The sequence below is a fragment of the Trematomus bernacchii genome, unplaced genomic scaffold (assembly GCF_902827165.1).
Source record: "Trematomus bernacchii unplaced genomic scaffold, fTreBer1.1, whole genome shotgun sequence".
In the NCBI taxonomy this organism is placed as follows: domain Eukaryota; kingdom Metazoa; phylum Chordata; class Actinopteri; order Perciformes; family Nototheniidae; genus Trematomus; species Trematomus bernacchii.
Window position 1 is genome coordinate 404,799 of NW_022987800.1, and position 22,783 is coordinate 427,581.

Here is a 22,783-nt window from a genome sequence, read left to right on the forward strand (position 1 = left end):
ACACACTCATTCATCCTGATAGTGCAGTAACACTCACTTGCTTCCTGCTGCACAACTTTTCTACCTTTTGGATGTAAACACAAGAGGATGATCGCCTCCAATTTTCCTCGGAAAGAAACAAGACCTGTTCGTCTCATTGATGCACGGTAAGAGTCCTCAAAAAAGATAATCGACAGATGCATAATTAGAATTAAAAATGTAGGAATAAGACTATAGTTTCATTGAGTTTTAGAAGTACTTCCAAATAGACTTTCTTGGCTTCTTCTTCCACCTCTGACTTCTTGACAATAGCTTCTGATTTATAAACTCTAAAAAAGCTAAACTCACTTCCACTTTTCTCCACATCCTTCACATTTCCAGGGAAGCAGCATCTTCACATCATCTTCCTACAAAATCCTGTGAGCTCTGGAGGTTTTAAACTTTAAAATGCAAACACAGCGTTGTGCCTCCATCTTCTCCTCACCTCCTGACATTGACTTCCACCATTTAGCTTCTGTTTCCTCTCCTCTGCTCCCTCCTTTCCTCCTGAGGTTCCTCCTGCTCCTCCTTTGTTTCCTTCCTTGCCCAGTGCATGCATCCTTTTTCCGGGTAGGGATTGTGGGGCCATGGGGGTGCGACCCTCTCTTTGCAAAGGCTCTTCCTAATGTGGCAGCACAACTCGCCGTAAACCGCATCAACAAGGACCGCTCCCTGTCCTACGCTGCCACCTTCGACTTCACCGTGCTGCAGGTACGACGCTTAAATCAGCATCTGACAGAAAGTCATGTGCATTAAAGGTGTCCTATCATGCAAAATGCACTTTTTGATGTCTTTTATATATGAATACGTGTCCCCGGTGTGTCAGGAGACTCACAAAGTGTTAGAAAACGAAACCCTCTCTCTTTTCCTCCGTACCCAAATCTCTAAAAACGGGGCTACAACGGAGCTGATCCAGATTTGCGTCCGATATGACGTAATATCTGAAATGTGGCCCTATCAGAAACGTTGCTATCAGAAAAAATGCCTGACGTGTTTGGACGTAATATGGTCTTTGTTTACATTAGCATCGCTAACACTCAGAGCTAACCTGTACTGGAGAGAGCATGTGTAAAAAAGCAGGACATTAAAAAAAGGAACTCACCTTGTGGTAAACCCGTAAGAGAAAAAGCCTTTGAGCTCCATACTGTTTCAGAAATAATCCTTGATGTGGTTTGGAACATGATGGCGTTTAATCAGAATTTTGCTGAATCTGCCGTGTAATTCTGAGCAGGCATTAGCTCCGCCTCCTCCAAAATCCGCGTTTTTCTAACAGGGCTGAAATAGAGGGATATGAGGGATTTCTAAAATGCATGATCTGTTTGGTATTTTGAGAAAAACACATCATAGACATGTTTTTTATATATTTTTATATATCTGAGACCCATAATATAAGCCTAAAAATAGCATGATAGGTGACCTTTAAACTGCCTAATTCAGGGGTGTCAAACTCAATTTCATCGCGGGCCACATTGGCATTATGGTTGCACTCAAAGGGGCGGTTGTTACTTTAAGACTATATAAATATATAATATACATTAAATAATGTATTATATTACATTATTGGCTCTACATTGGATTATTATCAGTTCTGAAAATAACTTCATAAATAACTACGTCTGAAAGCAGAAGTATAGGGCAAATAATTGAAAGCAAATATTCAACAATTGTATTGTATATTATATTATTTTCAAGCTCTTGCGGGCCACATATATTGAGGTCCTTGAGTTTGACACCCCTGGCCTAATTGATGTATTGATTGTAACATTGTAGGAGCCATGTGAGACATCAAAGGCGTTGGAAAAGTTCCTGGGTTTCCACACTAAGGCTTCAGCGTATATTGGACCATCAAATCCAGGATACTGTGATGCTGCTTCGATGCTGAGCAAAGGCTGGAACAAAGTAGGTGTTTTAGAGGAACTTAAGGTGTAAATGTGAGTGTTTTCCAGACATGGCAAAAGTACACACATCCTTTACTCAAGTAGAAGTACAGATACTCGTGTTTAAAAATACTCTGGTAAAAGTAGAAGTACTGATTAAACTTCTTTACTCAAGTAAAAGTAAAGAGGCTTTGAAATGTACTTCAGTAAAAAGTACCCATAACTAGCAGCTGTTTTAAAGAGTACCTGACCTCCCTTTATATTAATAGAACAATAATGTCATTGTTAGCTAATGAATGTTTCCATGCTGAACAACGGCAACATGACAACGTTTTCATTGGTCCCTCTTCTTTAGAGAAGACCAGGAAATGATGGATACACGGATCGTGTTCAAATCAATAGGCACGCAATGACTCTAAATAATAATGATCACGCCACCAAACACACATTCAAACTAAAGGAACCAGCCAGTTTGGGAAATGTAAGAAGTAGAAAGTACAGGTATTTGTGTTCAACATGTAAGAAGTAGAAAGTACAGGTATTTGGGTTCAACATGTAAGAAGTAGAAAGTACAGGTATTTGTGTTCAACATGTAAGAAGTAGAAAGTACAGGTATTTGGGTTCAACATGTAAGAAGTAGAAAGTACAGGTATTTGGGTTCAACATGTAAGAAGTAGAAAGTACAGGTATTTGGGTTCAACATGTAAGAAGTAGAAAGTACAGGTATTTGTGTTCAACATGTAAGAAGTAGAAAGTACAGGTATTTGTGTTCAACATGTAAGAAGTAGAAAGTACAGGTATTTGGGTTCAACATGTAAGAAGTAGAAAGTACAGGTATTTGTGTTCAACATGTAAGAAGTAGAAAGTACAGGTATTTGTGTTCAACATGTAAGAAGTAGAAAGTACAGGTATTTGGGTTCAAAATGTAAGAAGTCAAAGTAAAAAGTCGTCAGAAAAATAAGTAGTGGAGTATAGTACTGATACCAGAAAAATGTACTTAAGTACAGTAACGAAGTATTTGTACTCCACTACTTCCCCCCTCCTCTCCTCTCCTCCTGCAGGCCTTGTTCTCTTGGGGTTGTGTTGGATACGAACTGGACGATGTTCGGAGCCACCCAACGTTTTCCCGCTCGATGCCGAGGCCCAGCTGGGTTCTGCTCAGCGTCTTCAACTACTTCAGGTGGGCCAACGTCGCCATCATCGCTTCCTCAGAGGACATCTGGGTGGAGACGGCCATCAAGGTGTGAATATCTCATTTTCAGTACAGTAGATAAATGCAATCCAATTAAAGTGTTAGATGGAAGAGGAAGCAACACTAAAGCTTTATTGATATAGTACTTTTCATACAACACGTGCAGCTCAATTTACAAAATGACACAAGTTCAAATCAAACAACAAGAAATTCCCCTCAGATTATTTGTTAAGAACTTTTAAAGGTACATGCAGCAACATATAACATTGTATCAGGTTAATAGACACAAGGAGGTAAAAGGTATGATAATACAAATACAATAAATAATGGTTTCTCACTGACAGATAAGACACAAGACAACTGAGTCGATGCAACAATATAAAACCCCATAAAACAAAGTGAACATATAGGTGCAACAGAAATACATATAAAAAGTGATGGGACATAAGATATCTAATTGTAAAGCCACGACCAACGTTTTTACTCGAACATGTAGGCTAAAATGCAGCTATCTTTTTTTAAATCTGCTCTCTTTTTCTGCTTTTCTCTTGTTTGATTTGATGGTTTTCATCTAGTCAGCGTGTGTTTTCTCTACTGTACAGGTATCTGATTCCTTGGGGAGTCATGGTCTTCTAATCTAATAAAAGTGTTAGATGGCAGAGGAACCAACAATGTGAAGGGACATTGAAGTCTCATTTAAAATTGTGCCAGTTTTTAATGTGTTATAATAGTTTCTTTTACTTGCATATTGACCGGTTAAAGGTAGGGTAGGTAAGTTTGAGAAACCGGCTCGAGATACACTTTTTGTTATATTCCATGGAATGCTCTTAACATCCCGATAGCAATGAATATCTGAAGTGCTTTGACAAAAAATATCCATAAATAAATGTCATCTGTGGAAGCCGTAGTACTGTAAAAAGCACGACCAATCATCTGAGCCAGCCCGGCTAAAATAACTGGATGGCCTACCTGCCTGTCAGCCTTCCATCTGTGCACAAACTTATCTCGTGCCCTCATTGGTCATGTGCGCGTTCGTGTGTGTTGGAGGAGGGGCTCTGTAAGGAAGTGGCAGATTTTCTCCGGTTGTGTATTTTCAAATTCTAGCGATCTCGAGCCCCACCTTTAATGTGCCATTTCATTTGTGTTTTACAGCTGTATTCCTCTGTCTGTATTGTTTTGTGTTCATTTGTTCTAACTTTGTTCATGTTGCCCTTCTTGGCTGTTTTCTTCATGGTTTTCATCTAGTCAGCGTGTTTTTTCTGTACCGTACAGGTATCTGATTCCTTGGGGAGTCACGGTTTTCCGGTTAGGTTGGTCAGTATTTTGGAAAACACGCCTCACAGCATCCGACGAACTCTGAGCAAGCTTAGAAAGATGAGAGAAATTCGAGGTGAGTTCAAATGTTTTACTGGTGACGAGACTCTCAAAAAGGAACCCAAGTTGTTCCTTTTTGAATGTGTTTACTTACTTGTTGTTTTAAATAAATAAACCTTGATTAAACATGTCAGTTATTCAGTGTTGAAGGTCACCTATTATGCAAAATCCACTTCTTCATGTCTCTTCTACATCAACATGTGTCCCCTCTTCTTCATGTCTCTTCTACATCAACATGTGTCCCCTCTTCTTCATGTCTCTTCTACATCAACATGTGTCCCCTCTTCTTCATGTCTCTTCTACATCAACATGTGTCCCCTCTTCTTCATGTCTCTTCTACATCAACATGTGTCCCCTCTTCTTCATGTCTCTTCTACATCAACATGTGTCCCCTCTTCTTCATGTCTCTTCTACATCACCATGTGTCCCCTCTTCTTCATGTCTCTTCTTCATCACCATGTGTCCCCTCTGTGGAAAGAGACTCTGAAAGTTTCAGGAACAAAGATTCTCTCTCTTTTTGTCCTGATCCATTTCTATAAAAACCTGTCTGAAAATGAGCTGATCAGATTTTGGCCACTTTATGATGTCATAACGATTTTTTTGTCTTGTGTAACCATTAGCCAATCACCAACCAAGGTAACCCCCCCCACACCTTATCACCTGAATCTCCTCCTAGAGCACCATTGAGTTCTTTGTAACCAAATCTCTCTCAGAGGGGCGTGGGGAGGGGCTCCTTATTTTCATCTAAAGTAACAGACAGAGAATCAGCACTTTTGAAACAGGGCTGAAACAGAGGGGATTATGGGATGCTGCAATGATCTGTTTGGTGTTTCAGCCAATCAGAGAGAGGTTCTGTATATATCTGAGACCTGTAATATATTGATGAAAAACAGTATCATAGGGGACCTTTAAAGACCCCCTGTTGTGTTGTAGTTGTGGTCCTCTGCATGCACTCTGCTCTGATGGGCGGTGGCGTCCAGAAGCAGCTCCTGGAGACGGCCTTTGACCTCCAGCTGACCGACGGCTCGCTAGTGTTTGTTCCCTACGACACCCTGCTCTACAGCCTGCCGTACAGAAACATCACCTACCCCGCTCTGAGGAGGAACAGCAAACTACTGAGGGCCTACGACGCTGTGCTGACCATCACCATCAACTCTCAGCAGGGGTCTTTCTACGAGGCGTACAGGGAGGCAATGGAGAGAGGAGAGGTGGCGAAGACGCTGAAACCTGAACAGGTGATTGTTGGGGAAATATTTTCCTGGGCCCATAACTTTGACCCAGTGTTACGCCCCCGGTCTAGGGGAACCTAGGCGTAGCATACAATTCACACTCTGCCCACTCTTCCCACTCCCAAGAAAAAGTAGGTACACAGAAAAATGTGTGTGTGTGTGTGTGTGTGTGTGTGTGTGTGTGTGTGTGTGTGTGTGTGTGTGTGTGTGTGTGTGTGTGTGTGTGTGTGTGTGTGTGTCCTGCAGGTTTCTCCTCTGTTCGGCACCGTGTACAGCTCCGTCCTCTTCGTGGCTCACGCAGTGCATCGTGTTCGGGAATCTGGAGTCTGGATGTCAGGAAGAAACCTGGCAACACACACCCGAAACCTGGACTTCCAGGTACGAAAAGGAGCGGGAATAACACACACGATATTGAAAATATACAGGAAGTTACAGGAAAAATAGCTATCATCTCATTCAATTTGATTATGTATGTTGGAATTGTCCATTAGGAGTCCAACACAGGGTTTATATTTTATAACAACGATATATGTAAGAATGAACAAAGCGACTTACATACTCAATACTGTGGGAAATCCCCACAGGAGCAATTTTGGGTGAAGTGTCTCAGGGACATAACGACATGCAGTGGGGTTTGAACCTGTGCGCCCCTTATCCCAACACCAACGCACTATCCCACTGCGCCACACGCCTCCTTGGCAGTTATTTTCAAACAAAACATGTACACTTATACTGTTTATTCTTTTATAGCGCATGGTGGAAAGGAGCAGGGAGAAGAACATCTTATTTTACCTGCCCCTTCTTACAAAACAATAACAACATCAAAAAATGAAATAACCATAAAAAAGTTAAATAAAATCTTTCTTATTTTCTTTATACATTTTCTTATTTTGTATTTTCTTTTCTTATTGTTTTGATTTAACTCACATGTTTTGTATCCAAACAGAACACTCCAAGCTTGATTACATGATTAAATTACCAAACATCATAATATCAAAATGATAGCTCTTACTACATATCTTACTTTTCTTTGCAGGGCTTCAGTCATCCGATAAAAACCGATGCGTCCGGAGCAGTTCTGCTGGAATACGTCATCCTGGATACTGACGGACTATCCTGGGAATTAAAGCCTACGTACAGGTATATTAGCACTGAGGACAGAGAGAGAAAAGCAAATAGATTTATGAGGTGAGGTAAAAGAAAGTCAAAACAGGCTTTTATTTAAACTTCAAATATACTCAAGTTTTGTTGAGAAATATCACAATGTTGAGTTTAAAGACCACACCATGACGTTTTTAATGCTGTAGTTTGAGTTTGTGTTGTATTTTAAGGTTTGTATATATTTTTAACTCAAAGAATGGGTTGTATTATTGTTGCCATAGTAACTTCTTTGCATTGATTACTGTCAGCATCGACATGGAGGCCGGTATGGTGCGTTTCCTGGGTCGAGAAATCCACTTTCCTCGAGGATACAGACCCAGAAAAGACGCCTCGTGCTGGTTTACTCCTGGAGTCATCTGCTCTGGAGGTCAGACACACACACACACACACACACACACACACACACTCAGAAACACACATCGCACTGTGCATACAGGCGTTCATGCCGTTTAGACTTTGAATGGCTCTAAAACAAATAAATATATTACTGCATGTGCATTCCATACAACACACACACACACACACATACACACACACACACACACACACACACACATACACAAACACATATTGTGTATACTGTACAGGCGTTTATGCTGGTTTGTGTTTACCATTTAGACTTTTAATGCCTCTAAAACAAATAAATATATTCCTGAATGTGTATTTCCCCCAAAAATGTTTATGTCTTTGTGTATAAATATATTCCTTTAGGTGCAGAGTGCAGAGTTTTCATAAGAAAAATTCTTTCATTTCCTTTTAAAACACTTAAAAATGTCATGCATTCAATCAGAAATTAAGGAAATGTTTTTCTTGTTCAAGGCGTGGATCTGTTCCCGACCATCGACATGTTTTTGGGAATGATGGCCGCCTCTGTGTTTGGAGTGGCTTTAATTTACTGCATCAGGTACACACTGGATTATCTGAATCATCATCAACATTCAAATGCACTATATCCATGTGAACAGTTTTAATAAGAACACTTTCAAATATGGTGTTGCTTGCAGTCTGGACATACAGCCTTATTATATAGATTAAAAATACAATGTTTATGCCACTTATAGAAAAGAACTTTAGTTAAAGTCAAATGCACATTTTAAAGACAAGGTTTGCATGTTGTATTCCTTGTTTAAAAAAAATGCTCATTGGCAAATATTGACTAATAGTTGACCGACTGATTGATTGGCTGATTGGTTGATTCATTGATTGATTTGCGTGTCATGTGCCAAACTATAATGGGTTACCAAGACACCAACAATACATTTTTAAGGTAAGAAATCACAGGTTATCTGCTGCTTATAAGCTCCTTTCTGTATAACGGTACGTCCACACGGTTCCGTCGCGTTGAAGCTTGCCTGGTGGGCGTGTCTGGCGTGCGACCAACAACCAATCACATTAATCTCCCGCCCCGGACACACAAGCACGCGGTTTGATTGGCTAGCGCTTGTACTGGCATATTACATTACATGTCACTTTTTAGACGCTTTTATCCAAAGCGACTTACATACTCAATACTGTGGACAATCCCCACAGGAGCAATTTGGGGTGAAGTGTCTCAGGGACACAACGACATGCTGACTGCAGTGGGGTTTGAACCTGTGACCCCCTGATCCCAACACCTACGGACAACCCACTGCACCACACGCCTCGCCATATGATTTGATTGGCTGGCACTAACGTCGACGCTTGAAAAGTTGAACTTTCGAAGCGAGCAACGCGAGCAAAGCGATGCGACGGAACCACAATGCAGTTCGGCAAAGCGTGACGTCACCCCATTCAAAGTGAATGGGAAGCGTCTCCGTTGAAGCACGCAACGCTGCCGTGTGGACGTACCGTTAATGTTAACTGAATAGACTAAGAAACCATCCAAATCAATGCCAAATAAAAATGAAGTAACCTTTGAATCTTAATTTTAACCTAAAATATTTTGTATATATTATTAGTTAGTTAGTTTGTGACTCCATTAAACTCTAGCACCTGATCCTGATGTCTCTTGTTGCCTAGGCGACGCCTCAACCAGATCCGATTGGTTAAAGGTCCGAACAGGATTCTGCTGACTCAGGCTGACGTCACATTCATCAACCCGTCACTAAGCACCAAGGTCAGACAATATCAATATATTCTGTACGAATGAAAAACGCTTTGATTTGAGTTCGTTAAAAATAAAACTCCAAGAGGAAATTGTGATGTAGTTATTTAAATTAAATAAATACATTGTTCTCTGTTCGTTGATATGTTTCTTAAAAATTAGATATTGTTCCTGAGGTACTAGTTGAATATAAAAAGCACACTTAGTACTGTACTTAAATACAATTTTAGGTTACTTTTTTAGGGTTTTGTTACTTTTATATTCACTTCACATTACATTTACTTAATAAAAATGACAGAAAATGTTAATAAATATTGTACTTTTACACAGTTTTCGATACTTTTACAGAATAAATTGCCAACAAAGAAATATTCATTTTAATATTACATTTTTAGCTGTATTTTATATAAAGAAGTTAAACTGAGCCCCAACTTTAGTGAGCACCAAGGTCAGACACTCTACTACTGTACGACTGAAATACTCTTTAATTTGAGTTTGTAAAAAACAAAACTGCAAGAGGAAATTATTATGTTATTATTTAAATTTAAATCTATACATATGTCTCTATCTGTGAAGACGACCAGAGGTACTTGTTGAATATAAAAAGGACATTTAGTACTGTACATTTCTTTAGTAGTGATGCTCTTCTTGAGTATTTCTACAGTATTTTATGTTTTGCTTAATGCTTTATTCACTTTGCAGTTTCACTTTATTATGACCAATAAAGAAATATATAATGTAATAGTATAGGTTTAGTTGCATTGTATACAAATGTGTTAAATTGAGCTCCTACCTTTAGTGATAAACATGTTATTGCATCAATTTATAATAAAATGGTCCATTGATAATGAGTACTATACCTTGATGCTTATGGACATTTAGTATATTAAGTATCATTTTGAATACAGGAGTAATTTATGTTGCATTTAAAGCTAGTTCCCCCCCCCTGACCTCTGACCTTACAGAAGCTGAGTCAGGACGACAGCAAGGCGAGTCTCATGAGGAGCAACTCGCCCGTCTCCTCCCAAACACCGGCCACCTACGAGAACTCCAACATCGTCATTTTCCAGGTGAGACACTCACTTTAAAGGTCCCCTCAATATATCACAGGTCTCAGATATATAGAAAACATGTCTCTGAAGTGTTTTGCTCCAAACACCAAACAGATCATTGCAGCATCCCATAATCCCCTCTGTTTCAGCCCTGTTTCAAAAGTGATGATTCTGTCTGTTACTTTAGATGAAAATAAGGAGCCCCTCCCCACGCCCCTCTGAGAGATATTTGGTTAAAAAGAACTCAATGGTGCTCTAGGAGGAGATTCAGGTGATAAGGTGGGGGGGGGGGATTACCTTGGTTGGTGGTTGGCTAATGGTTACACAAGACAAAACATCGTTATGACATCACAAAGTGGCCAAAATCTGATCAGCTCATTTTCAGACAGGTTTTTATAGAAATGGATCAGGACAAAAAGAGAGAGAATCTTTGTTCCTGAAACTTTCAGAGTCTCTTTACACAGAGGGGACACATGTTGATGTAGAAGAGACATGAAGAAGAGGGGACACATGTTGATGTAGAAGAGACATGAAGAAGAGGGGACACATGTTGATGAAGAAGAGACATGAAGAAGAGGGGACACATGTTGATGTAGAAGAGACATGAAGAAGAGGGGACACATGTTGATGTAGAAGAGACATGAAGAAGAGGGGACACATGTTGATGTAGAAGAGACATGAAGAAGTGGATTTAGCATAGTAGGTGACCTTTAAAGGTGGGTTTGGTAAGTTTGAGAAACCGGCTCGAGATACACTTTTTGTTATATTCCATGGAATGCTCTTAACATCCCGATAGCAATGAATATCTGAAGTGCTTTGACAAAAAATCCATTAAAAAATATCATCTGTGGAAGCCGTGGTACTGTAAAAAGCACGACCAATCATCTGAGCCGGCCCGGCTAAAATAACTGGATGGCCTACCTGCCTGTCAGCCTTCCATCTGTGCACAAACTTATCTCGTGCCCTCATTGGTCATGTGCGCGTTCGTGTGTGTTGGAGGAGGGGCTCTGTAAGGAAGTGGCAGATTTTTTTCCGGTTGTGTATTTTCAAATTCTAGCGATCTCGAGCTGGTTTCTCCAAAATTACCTACCCTACCTTTAAGTGGCAGCATCATTTTAGTTTTATTGAAAGTTAAAAACACTTTCTTTAATCTCTCCTGCAGGGTGACTGGGCCTGGCTGAAGAGACTTCCTGATGGTTCCTTCAGCCGCATCAACCCCAAAACCAGTTATGTGTTTGAACTGGTACGTGGCTTTATTTTGTTAAACAAAGAAAAGCCCAGCTAACAGAAACCAGTGTCTTAAAGCACCTTATTTGTTCAACAGATGAGGGACATGCGTCATGAAAACGTGAATACGTTCCTGGGATACTTCCACGATTGCGGCGTCTTCGCCATCGTGACAGAGTTTTGCTCCAGAGGAAGTTTGGAGGACCTGCTGTTCAACGAAGACGTGAAACTGGACTGGATGTTCAAGTCCTCGCTGCTGCTGGATCTCATTAAAGTCAGTTTGGGGGGAAGAGGAAGAGGGACTGAAAAAACTGAAACGTTGACTTTAATTAAATGTATTTTGTCAACAGATTCCACATAACGGTATTAGGTTAATTGAAGCCAATAATTTCAGGTTTAAATAGGTTTAACTTAATATTATTGCTCTCCATTAACATAATACAGTTATGTGAAATAATTAAAGTCAACGTTGCAGTTTTTTCAGTAGGCGGATTTGACATATTTAGGATAGCAAGGATGTCATACATGGACGCATGCTGGTTGGTGTTTACCGTTTAGACTTTTAATGGCTCTAATACAAATACATATATTCCTCCATTTGTCTTCCCAAACATTTTTTATATCTGTGTTTGTAAATATATTTATTTAGCTGCACAGTCCAGAGATTTTCATTAAAAAGTCTCAAAAAGAGTTTAAGCATGCACTGATTTTTTTACTGAAGCAAAGGTTGAGCAATTTAAAGTCATGGGAAATGTTGACAACTCATTTGTATTCTTTCATTTCCTATAAAAACACATTAAAAATGTAATGTTTTCAATCAGAAATCGACATACTTCTGAAACTCAAGTTTGGCCTTTTAAAAGTGGAAACTGCAACCAGTGTTGAAGGAAGTATTTCGATTTGTTGACTGTATAGATATTATTTTACAAGTACTGTATTGAGATGTAGTATAGGCAGGAAATGCAACTAAACTATTGAAAGTACAAAAGTCCCCTTTGACTGTTATACTATATGTTATATCATTAGCAAACATTTCCCAAATTGGGATCAATAAAGTAGAAGAAGTAGAAAACATGGCTGCTGTTTTTGTATATTTTCTGTCTCAGGGTATGAAGTACCTCCATCATCGGGGGGTGTCTCACTCTCGTCTGAAGTCTCGTAACTGTGTGGTGGACGGACGGTTCTTACTAAAAGTCACAGACTTCGGTTACAGGGAAGTTCTGGAGGCTCAGAGGTTCCCCTACACAGAACAACCTGCAGAGGGTGAGAGAACATCTGAGTATCAGCAATAGATTCAAGATTCAAAGCTTTATTGTCATGTGCACATTAGCTACAGCTTAGATATGGCAATGAAAAACTTCACTCCTCTAACAGTGCAACATGAATATATATAGGACAAATTAAGCAAATAAAATAGTGCAAGAGAATGTTTTGAGATGTGCTAGTAAATCCAAATAAAATAGAAATAGTGCCAGAAGAGAGTACATTTACTCAGAGGTGGGAAGTAGTGGAGTGCAAATATTTCGTTGCTGTACTTAAGTACATTTTTCTGGTATCAGTACTTTACTCCACTACTTATTTTTCTGACGACTTTTTACGTTTACTTCTTACGTTTTGAACACAAATACCTGTACTTTCTACTTCTTACATGTTGAACCCAAATACCTGTACTTTCTACTTCTTACATTTTGAACACAAATACCTGTACTTTCTACTTCTTACATGTTGAACCCAAATACCTGTACTTTCTACTTCTTACATGTTGAACCCAAATACCTGTACTTTCTACTTCTTACATGTTGAACACATATACCTGTACTTTCTACTTCTTACATGTTGAACACAAATACCTGTACTTTCTACTTCTTACATGTTGAACACAAATACCTGTACTTTCTACTTCTTACATGTTGAACCCAAATACCTGTACTTTCTACTTCTTACATTTCCCAAACAGGCTGGTTCCTTTAGTTTGAATGTGTGTTTGGTGGCGTGATCATTATTATTTAGAGTCATTGCGTGCCTATTGATTTGAACACGATCCGTGTATCCATCATTTCCTGGTCTTCTCTAAAGAAGAGGGACCAATGAAAACGTTGTCATGTTGCCGTTGTTCAGCATGGAAACATTCATTAGCTAACAATGACATTATTGTTCTATTAATATAAAGGGAGGTCAGGTACTCTTTAAAACAGCTGCTAGCTATGGGTACTTTTTACTGAAGTACATTTCAAAGCCATCTTTACTTTTACTTGAGTAAAGAAGTTTAGTCAGTACTTCTACTTTCACCAGAGTATTTTTAAACACGAGTATCTGTACTTCTACTTGAGTAAAGCATGTGTGTGTTCTCTGTATTATTCTCCTCAGAGCTGCTGTGGACGGCTCCAGAGATCCTGAGGAGCGCTCAGCCGGCGCTCAATGGGACTCCATCAGGAGACGTGTACAGTTTCGCCATCATCATGCAGGAGGTGGTGGTCCGAGGACCCCCGTACTGCATGATGGACCTGCCCGCCACAGGCAAGATAACACACACACACACACACCTAAAAGAAGCACACACACGATACAATACTAATAATGAATAATAACAGATTACATTTGTATAGCGCCTTTCAAGGGACCCAAGGCCGCTTTACATGGTGAACAAACAAACAAACAAACAAACAAACAAAAGGGGCAAATAATAAAGTGAAACATGTAATACTGATGCTATACGTTTCGATACAATGCGAATGATACGATAAGTTACTATAAGAGAAAAATAATGATACGATGTGATACGATGCAATACGAAAGGATAAGGTACCATACTATACGATACATTTATGATGCGATGCAATACGTTACGATACGTTACCTTACATCATGTTACGTAACGTTAGATTACATTGTGATACGATACAATATGTTACGATACAAGATGATACTATACGTTCCTGATGCGATAGTAATGAGAAATAATACGAAACGATATGTTATGATATGTTACGATACGATACAATATTTTGCAATATGTTACAATATGTTAAGATATGTTATAATATTTTAAGATATGTTACGATACGATATGTTACGATACGATATGTTACGATACGATATGTTACTATAAGTTCCTGATGCGATGCGATAGTAATGACAAATAATACAAAACGATATGTTACGATACGATACAATATGTTACAATATGTTAAGAATAAGATATGTTAAGATATGTTACAATATGTTGCGATATGCTACGATATGTTACGATACGTTACGATATGTTACAATACAATACGTTGCAATAGAATACAGTTCGATACGAGCCACATGATACTAAATGATACAAGATAATATGCAATAACATTAGATTCAACTTCATTGTCCGTTAATGTCTGACATTTTTCTTGCATCCCAGCAGCTCCATTTGCAACATCAACAAGGACAAATATTAAGACAAGAAACAACTTAAAATGTCACATTTACCAAATCAATTTAAAGGGGACCTATCATGCAAAATGCACTTTTTTATGTCTTTTATACATAAATATGTGTCCCCGGTGTGTCGGGGAACTCACGCAGCGTCAGAAAATAAAACCCTCTCTCTTTTCCTCCGTACCCAAATCTCTAAAAACGGGGGTACAACGGAGCTGATCCAGATTTGCGTCCGATATGACGTAATATCGGAAATGTAGGCTGGCTTTACACCCCCGGCCCTATCAGAAACGTTGCTATCAGAAACAATGCCCGACTGTTTTGGACGTAATATGGTCGGTGTTTACATTAGCATCGCTAACACTCAGAGCTAACCTGTACTGGAGAGCATGTGTGTGAAGAAGCAGGAAATAAAAAGGAACTCACCTTGTGGTATAACCGGCAAGAGAGAAAGCCTTTGAGCTCCATACTGTTTCAGAAATAATCCTTGATAATCCATGGTATGGCGTTTCATCACGGCAGCATTTAGTTTAGACAGTAGCTGCCGGGTCCCGCATGAGCTCAGACCCCTACTTTTTTATTTTGTATCAATTTTTTAAAGCTTTATACCCAAAATCAGCACTTTTGTAACAGGAAGTGAAATAGAGGGATACGAGGCATGGCTAGAATGGGTGATCTGTTTGGTATTTTGAGCAAAACACTTCATAGACATGTTTTTTATATTTCATATAATAAACAATATATACATATCGTATATATTTTTATATATCTGAGACCTATGCTATTGCCTAAAAATAGCATGATAGGTGACCTTTAAGCTGTTCTAGGTCACTAGAGAGGCCTATCATTGTAGCTAATAGATGTCTAACTATGTGTGTTTCCCTCACTGATCAACACTGCCATCCCTACACTAAACTCTGTAATATTTCTGTGTGTTTCAGAGATATTAGAGAAGCTGCGTAACCCCCCTCCTCTGTTTCGCCCGGTGGTCAGTCCAGATTACGCTCCGTTAGAGTGCATCCAGCTGATGAAGCAGTGCTGGAAGGAACAGCCAATCAACAGACTGGGATTTGAGGAGATCTTCGACCAGGTTTTAACTACATTTTGCTTAATTTTGCACAAAAGAACTCAGAGTAAATGCTGTAAAACACTTTAACAGCCGGTATTGAACTGATATATGGAATTTTCTCTTAAACAGTGTTGATCTGTTGGTGCTGGTGACTATTATTAGTGGATTAAATCATAATTTAAAGCCCTATTTTAGTGTATAAAATCAACCAACTGCTGTCCCTTTTACTTAATAAACTGCTCACATTTTTTAAATGGCATTTGTCATGAAGATTTTAAGTATTCTTCATGATGTTGTTACATGGTTTTCATATCCTAAAATAACCAAATAACATCTTAGATTAAAAATGTTGAGTTTTTTCCTCGGTAAACTCTATTTTAAGATCAATATTTTTGGGGGAATTAAAAGAGTTTAAGTTTTCTTCATGCTGTTTTAAATGGTTTTCTAATTCTAAATAATACAATAATCAACCAATGAGCATCTTAGATTCAAAATGGTGAGCTTTTTCTTTGGTAAAAAAAAATCATTTTGAGAGTCAATTTTGTTCAGGAATTAATACATTCTGATGATTTTGGTGAGGAAATACCATTAGGCTCTTATACTGGATTGATGTGTTGAACTTCAACTTGTTATATATTTTCTTTTTCCTCAGTTTAAGAACATCAACAAGGGGAAGAAGACGAACATCATCGACTCGATGCTGCGGATGTTGGAGCAGTACTCCTCGAACCTGGAGGAGCTGATCCGAGAGAGGACGGAGGAACTGGAGATCGAGAAGCAGAAGACGGAGAAGCTGCTCACCCAGATGCTTCCTCCGTGAGTCCACGAGAAGAAACGTCTTCTAGCAGTTATTCTGGCAGTCGTATTTTGACCTAGTAATAATAATAATAAGTTAAATATATATATATGTTTAATTTAAAACACACACACGCCTACAGATTAAAAACACAGATGGTTTGACTCTTTCTCTATTGTATAGGTACAACAGAAATAAAAATAAAAAGATAATAGTTATAAAAACGTCATAATTCTAATAAATGTTAGACGATTAAAATATTTTAAAAAACGAACTTAAAAAGAAATTTTGCTATTGAAACTGTTAAATAAATAGTTTCAGTTAACCTACAGAAAACACACCTACAGATGCTTTGACTGTGTCTCTCTGCTGCAGGTCTGTGGCTGAGGTTTTGAAGGTTGGAGGCACAGTGGAGCCGGAGCACTTTGACAAAGTGACGCTTTACTTCAGCGACATCGTGGGCTTCACCACCATCTCCGCCAACAGCGAGCCCATCGAGGTGGTGGACCTGCTCAACGACCTCTACACAGTGTTTGACGCCATCATAGGAAACCACGACGTCTACAAGGTGCTCAGCTTCAATCTGTTCATATGAATACAGGAAATCAGTCAAGGCAATAACACTGGCAGAGAACACAAATATGCTCCCAGAAATATTCAACACCATTAACTTTCAAAGTAATTATTGGGGTATTTAAGCCTTAATTTGGTTAGTACAAATATAAAGATGATGGTAAATGAAACATAATGTAAACTACAGACTGGTTTGTAAAGTTCTCCCAACACCTAAAATACACTTTCATTAAGGAGAAGAAAGGAAACAAAATATGTGAGGACACTAGAGAAAAAGGAGATGTCAATAAACATAAAACACAAGTGCATGCTGGACAGTAAACAATATAGAGATGACTTAAAGTGGACCTATCATGCTATATTTGAATAATATAGTGTAGGACCATACCTATATAAGGCATATTTATACTTTTTTTTTTTCAAAATACCAAACAGATCATGCATTTTAGCCATGCCTCATTTTGCTCAATTTGACATTTTTTAGCTCTGTTTTTGCAAGGGCAGATTCTGTGAGAACAGCACCATCTACAGGCCTGGCATATGTACTACAGCGTCTCCAGCGCTTTCGAACGGCAATGGCCGTGGCTGTCTCCTCCTGATTGGTGGAGTTGGCCCAATAGCCGTAGCGCCACCGTCCTGACGTCAGGACAGTGTTCAAATCTGGATCAGTTTTTATCAGATCCGTTGCAGCCCCTTTTTTAGAGATTTGGGTATGGAGGAAAATAGAGAGGGTTGTGTTTTCTGACACTTGGTGAGTTCCCTGGAACACCGGGGACACATATTCATGTATAAAAGACGTACAAAAGTGCATTTTGCATGATAGGTCCCCTTTAAAATGCACCGAATATAAAGCAGTGACTGTAGTTTCCTTTAAGGAGAAGGAAAGGAAACAACAGAGGACAGGAAATGAGAAAAGGATCTACAAGAACTCACTCAGGTTCCACCTTTCTATAATCATGAATCATGAACAATCTCTTCTAGGTGGAGACTATCGGCGATGCGTACATGGTGGCGTCGGGACTTCCTGTCCGTAACGACGACCGCCACGCAGCAGAGATCGCCAACATGGCGCTGGACATCCTGAGTGCCGTGGGAACTTTCAAAATGAGACACATGCCCGACGTTCCTGTCAGGATCCGGATAGGACTGCACACAGGTAAGGCAGGAAGTAGGGAAAGAAAGAAATGCAAAAATGACTGGGGGTGTTTCTCAATGTCGAGTACGCTTGCTTGGTAGCACATGTCTGCCGAGCATCTTGCTTCAGAAGCGAGGCAAGAATACTTCCTGCCATTCGGAAAACAAAGAGTGGAACAGGCTAGCAAGTGTGCAGGTGTGCGTCATATGAGAGGCCCCGCCTTACATCTTCCGCCACAGATTTGGGGAAATTGGTCCGTGCGCAAAGCATTGTGGGGATTTTAAGAACGCGGAGTCTACTCATGTGCAGACTCGATATTTCTCCAAACGGAGTACGCCGGGCTCGGTAGATTTCCAAGTATGCTGGAGATTGGAACAGTACTTCGGCGGCACTCGATGACGTAGTATGCTTGAAATAGTGGCTCTGCAGCAGCTTTACTCGCGATTGAGAAACACCCTGGGTCAAAAAAATATAAAGCCTATATATGTTTAATTGAATTAATTTGGATTTAATTATGAATGTCATATTTAGATGTATATATCTGTTGGGTGTGTGTTACAGGTCCCTGTGTAGCAGGGGTTGTGGGTCTCACTATGCCTCGCTACTGTCTGTTTGGAGACACCGTCACCACTGCGTCTCGTATGGAGTCCACAGGGCTGCGTAAGTACAAAATAACACAGTTTATGAGTTAAAATCAAGCAGCTATTTCATAATCATGTCACTTATTTGTCAGCCTACAGGATCCACATCCACCAGAGCACAGCCAAGGTGCTGCGGGATTTAGATGTCGGCTACAAGATCGAATTGAGAGGAAAGAGTGAAATAAAGGTACAGTATAGACCAGCGGTTCCCAACCTGTGGGCCGCGGACCCCTAGTGGTCTGCGAAGGCATTGCAAGTGGGCCACCAAATCATTTTCAAAATATTATGATTTGTGTGAAAACATTTCATTATTACGATTTCTTTTTATTTGAACCTCCTGTCCTTTCTCTTTCTTGGTCCTCCTTAGCAACGGTCATTACAGTCCTTGACAGCGGTCTGTTCTACTGGATTAACAACGTGTCACATGTTCTAAATTGACCAATCAGAATCGAGTATTCAACTAAACCGTGTAATACAAATGTCTGTTTGTTACTGATGGCCAGCTCCTTTTCTAATTGAAATAAAAAGTACCCTGAGAACTTTATGTATCTTCCATATTGTTTATGGTTGAATGTGGGGCGCGAAAAACAATCACAAAGCATACATAACAAAAATAAACACATAGGTACATATTTTAACTACATAACAGATGACAAATACGAAAATAAATAGTAATAATAATATTACAAATAAAAGAATGGATACATTATTAATACTCAGGTATACATTCATTATATTGTTCTATACTTGACCCATGTTTCCCACCTTTCCTCAAAGATGTGCCTTTGGTTTCTAATCTAGTTGTTTTCTCCATTACATAGATTTCATTTACTAAGTTACTCCATTGTGAGTTTATTAAGTTATTATCTTTTAGCCAATTCCTTTTCATTTGTTTGCTATTCTAATGACCAGAAATAGATAGGAATCTTTTTTTTGTATTTCCTCTGGTGTTTTCCCCATGGGGATAATGGGTTTTTGTTGAGAGAAATGCCAAAGATATTGGACATTTCTCTTAAAACAATAGTCTGTTAAAACCTCTATGTGTCTCTTTTTGTCAGGGTAAAGGAGTCGAGGAGACGTACTGGCTCGTAGGGAAAGAAGGATTCAACAAACCTCTACCTGTTCCTCCAGAGGTCAAGAGCAGGTAGGAATAAAGTCAATTTCTCTTAAATGTTCTTAATATTTTTCCCTCTTTCCTACCATAACACATCATCTACTTTACTGTCCTGCAAGATTACAAATCATCCCCAAGAAATTCTCCTTGTTAAGCAATCTCATCTCAATCTCATCTGCTAGACCAGCGGTTCCCAACCTTTTTCAACTCAGGGCCCACTTAAGAATCAAAATGCGTGGCCCACATTCAACCATAAACAACACGGAGGCTAAATAAAGTTCTCAGGGTACTTTTTATTTTAATTAGAAAAGGAGCTGGCTATCAGTAACAAACAGACATTTGTATTACACAGTTCAGTTGAATGCTCGATTCTGATTGGTCAATTCAGAACATGTGACACGTTGTTAATCCAGTAGAACAGACCGCTGTCAAGGACTGTAATGACCGTTGCTAAGGAGGATCAAGAAAGCAAAAGGAAAGGAGGTTCAAATAATTAAAAAAAACATAATAATGAAATGTTTCGACACAAATCATAATGTTTTGCAAATTATTTGGCGGCCCACTTGCAATGCCTTCGTGGACCACTAGGGGGCCGCGGCCCACAGGTTGGGAACCGCTGCACTAGACGTTTGAGCAGTGGCGGATATGTATAATCAAAATAACTACACAAATTAATCAACAATATCACAAAATATACATGAATATAAAAATAGTAGGAAACATACATCAAAAAATGAAAAGACATATGAGCTATAGAATGAAAATACTAAATTGCACAAATCTTTCAACACACAAACCGAACAGAACACACGTTAAATAACTTATTTACAGACTTAGGCATCTCTATAGTTAAACTCCCAAACTGCCCTCTAAAGTCTGACCTTCCTTGCCTTCTTTGATGCAGTTAAATAAAGCTTTCATTTCAGTATGCACAGTATAGGCCTATTACTTTTTCAGAATAGGAACTGTTAGAACAATAACACAACTTCCTACACTAATTATTTCTTGGCATAACATCTGAGTATTGACTGCGTTCAAACGTTGGTAGAAAACAGTCCCTGGCTTCTTATTATATTGCTTATCTACAGTATATGGTCTGATGGTGCATTTGTCTTATTGCTGCAAAAACAGATCAGTAAATATCAGGCTTTGGTGTCAGAATCAAAGAAGCGAGTTATTTTTAAAGTTGTCATTTGCACAGACTTTTAAAAAGGCAGAGAGACCATATATTTGTATACTGAAATATAAGAAAAAAGACTTGTCGGTGTCAAAAACAGAATAAGAAAAGCGAGGTATTGCTAAAGTTAGCATTTGCACAGACTCTCAAAACTTGCATTGAGATTATTTCTTTGAAAAAAGGCAGATACACCAAATATTTTGATGCTCAAATATAAAAACAAAGACTTTCATCCTTTTACATCTCTACAGGGAAATGGCCCAGAGTCTGCAGATGGCTGAAATCGCTCTGAACAAGAAACGGAAAGCCGAGAAACTAAAACAGGAACAGCTGGCAAAGAAGAAATAATGAGGTTATGATACAGTGTGCATTTGAAGATATATCTTAAAGGGGACCTATCATGCAAAATGCACTTTTGTACGTCTTTTATACATGAATATGTGTCCCCGGTGTTCCAGGGAACTCACCAAGTGTCAGAAAACACAACCCTCTCTATTTTCCTCCATACCCAAATCTCTAAAAAAGGGGCTGCAACGGATCTGATAAAAACTGATCCAGATTTGAACACTGTCCTGACGTCAGGACGGTGGCGCTACGGCTATTGGGCCAACTCCACCAATCAGGAGGAGACAACCACGGACATTGCCGTTCGAAAGCGCTGGAGACGCTGTAGTACATATGCCAGGCCTGTAGGTGGTGCTGTTCTCACAGAATCTGCCCTTGCAAAAACAGGGCTAACAAATGTCAAATTGAGCAAAATGAGGCATGGCTAAAATGCATGAAAAAAAAAGTATAAATATGCCTTATATAGGTATGGTCCTACACTATATTATTCAAATATAGCATGATAGGTCCACTTTAAGTTCGAGTCATGACTCTATAAACCCCAAAAGACATGATCGACGAGGGCCATCATGAACGACAGAGGCTATTGAAAGTGTTAATTCAGATTATCCCAGTGTGTGTGTGTGTGTGTGTGTGTGTGTGTGTGTGTGTGTGTGTGTGTGTGTGTGTGTGTGTGTGTGTGTGTGTGTGTGTGTGTGTGTGTGTGTGTGTGTGTGTGTGTGTGTGTGTGTGTGTGTGTGTGTGTGTGTGTGTGTGTGTGTGTGTGTGTGTGGTGACTCAGCAGAGCAGGGATCTACAGAAAGTGTCTGTCAGCAGCAGATAATCTCTCTCCTTCATTTCCTCCTCCGTCGCTTCACCGTGTCTCCGTTTGACGAGGAGAGGAAATTAAGAAGGGAAGGAGGCGAGGAGGAGAGTATGGATGAATCTGGGATGTTTGTTTTGTGGTGCTACGGTTTCAATATTGGAAAAACCCAAATATTCTCCCAGAAATAATCAACACCACTTACTTTAAGAAGTACTTATTGGGGTATTTAAGCTTTAATTTGGTTAGATAAACTACAAAGAGGATGCTAAATGAAACCAAATGTAAACTAGAGACTGGTTTGTAAAGTACACCAAACATACATTATTATTAAAGGTGGGGTAGGTAAGTTTGAGAAACCGGCTTGAGATACACTTTTTGTTATATTCCATGGAATGCTCTTAACATCCCGATAGCAATGAATATTTTAAGTGCTTTGACAAAAAATCCATAAAAAAATGTCATCTGTGGAAGCCGTAGTACTGTAAAAAGTACGACCAA

The 22,783-nt window shown here is 39.2% G+C and overlaps 1 protein-coding gene across 1 annotated transcript; it reads left to right on the forward strand.

Moving 5' to 3' along the window:
• Positions 1–528: 528 nt before the first annotated feature.
• Positions 529–21,483, forward strand: gc2 (guanylyl cyclase 2; the record flags this gene model as incomplete). The annotated part of the gene is made up of 23 exons (XM_034149983.1): positions 529–729; positions 1,789–1,917; positions 2,957–3,136; positions 4,360–4,477; positions 5,395–5,696; positions 5,937–6,068; positions 6,727–6,830; positions 7,100–7,218; positions 7,671–7,755; positions 8,853–8,949; positions 9,903–10,007; positions 11,152–11,232; positions 11,314–11,490; positions 12,323–12,479; positions 13,584–13,733; positions 15,572–15,720; positions 16,352–16,515; positions 16,871–17,063; positions 18,050–18,224; positions 18,765–18,863; positions 18,937–19,031; positions 19,903–19,988; positions 21,387–21,483. Coding segments are annotated over 23 exons (3,195 nt in total), but the record flags the coding sequence as incomplete, so codon positions are not given.
• Between the last annotated feature and the right edge of the window lie 1,300 nt (positions 21,484–22,783).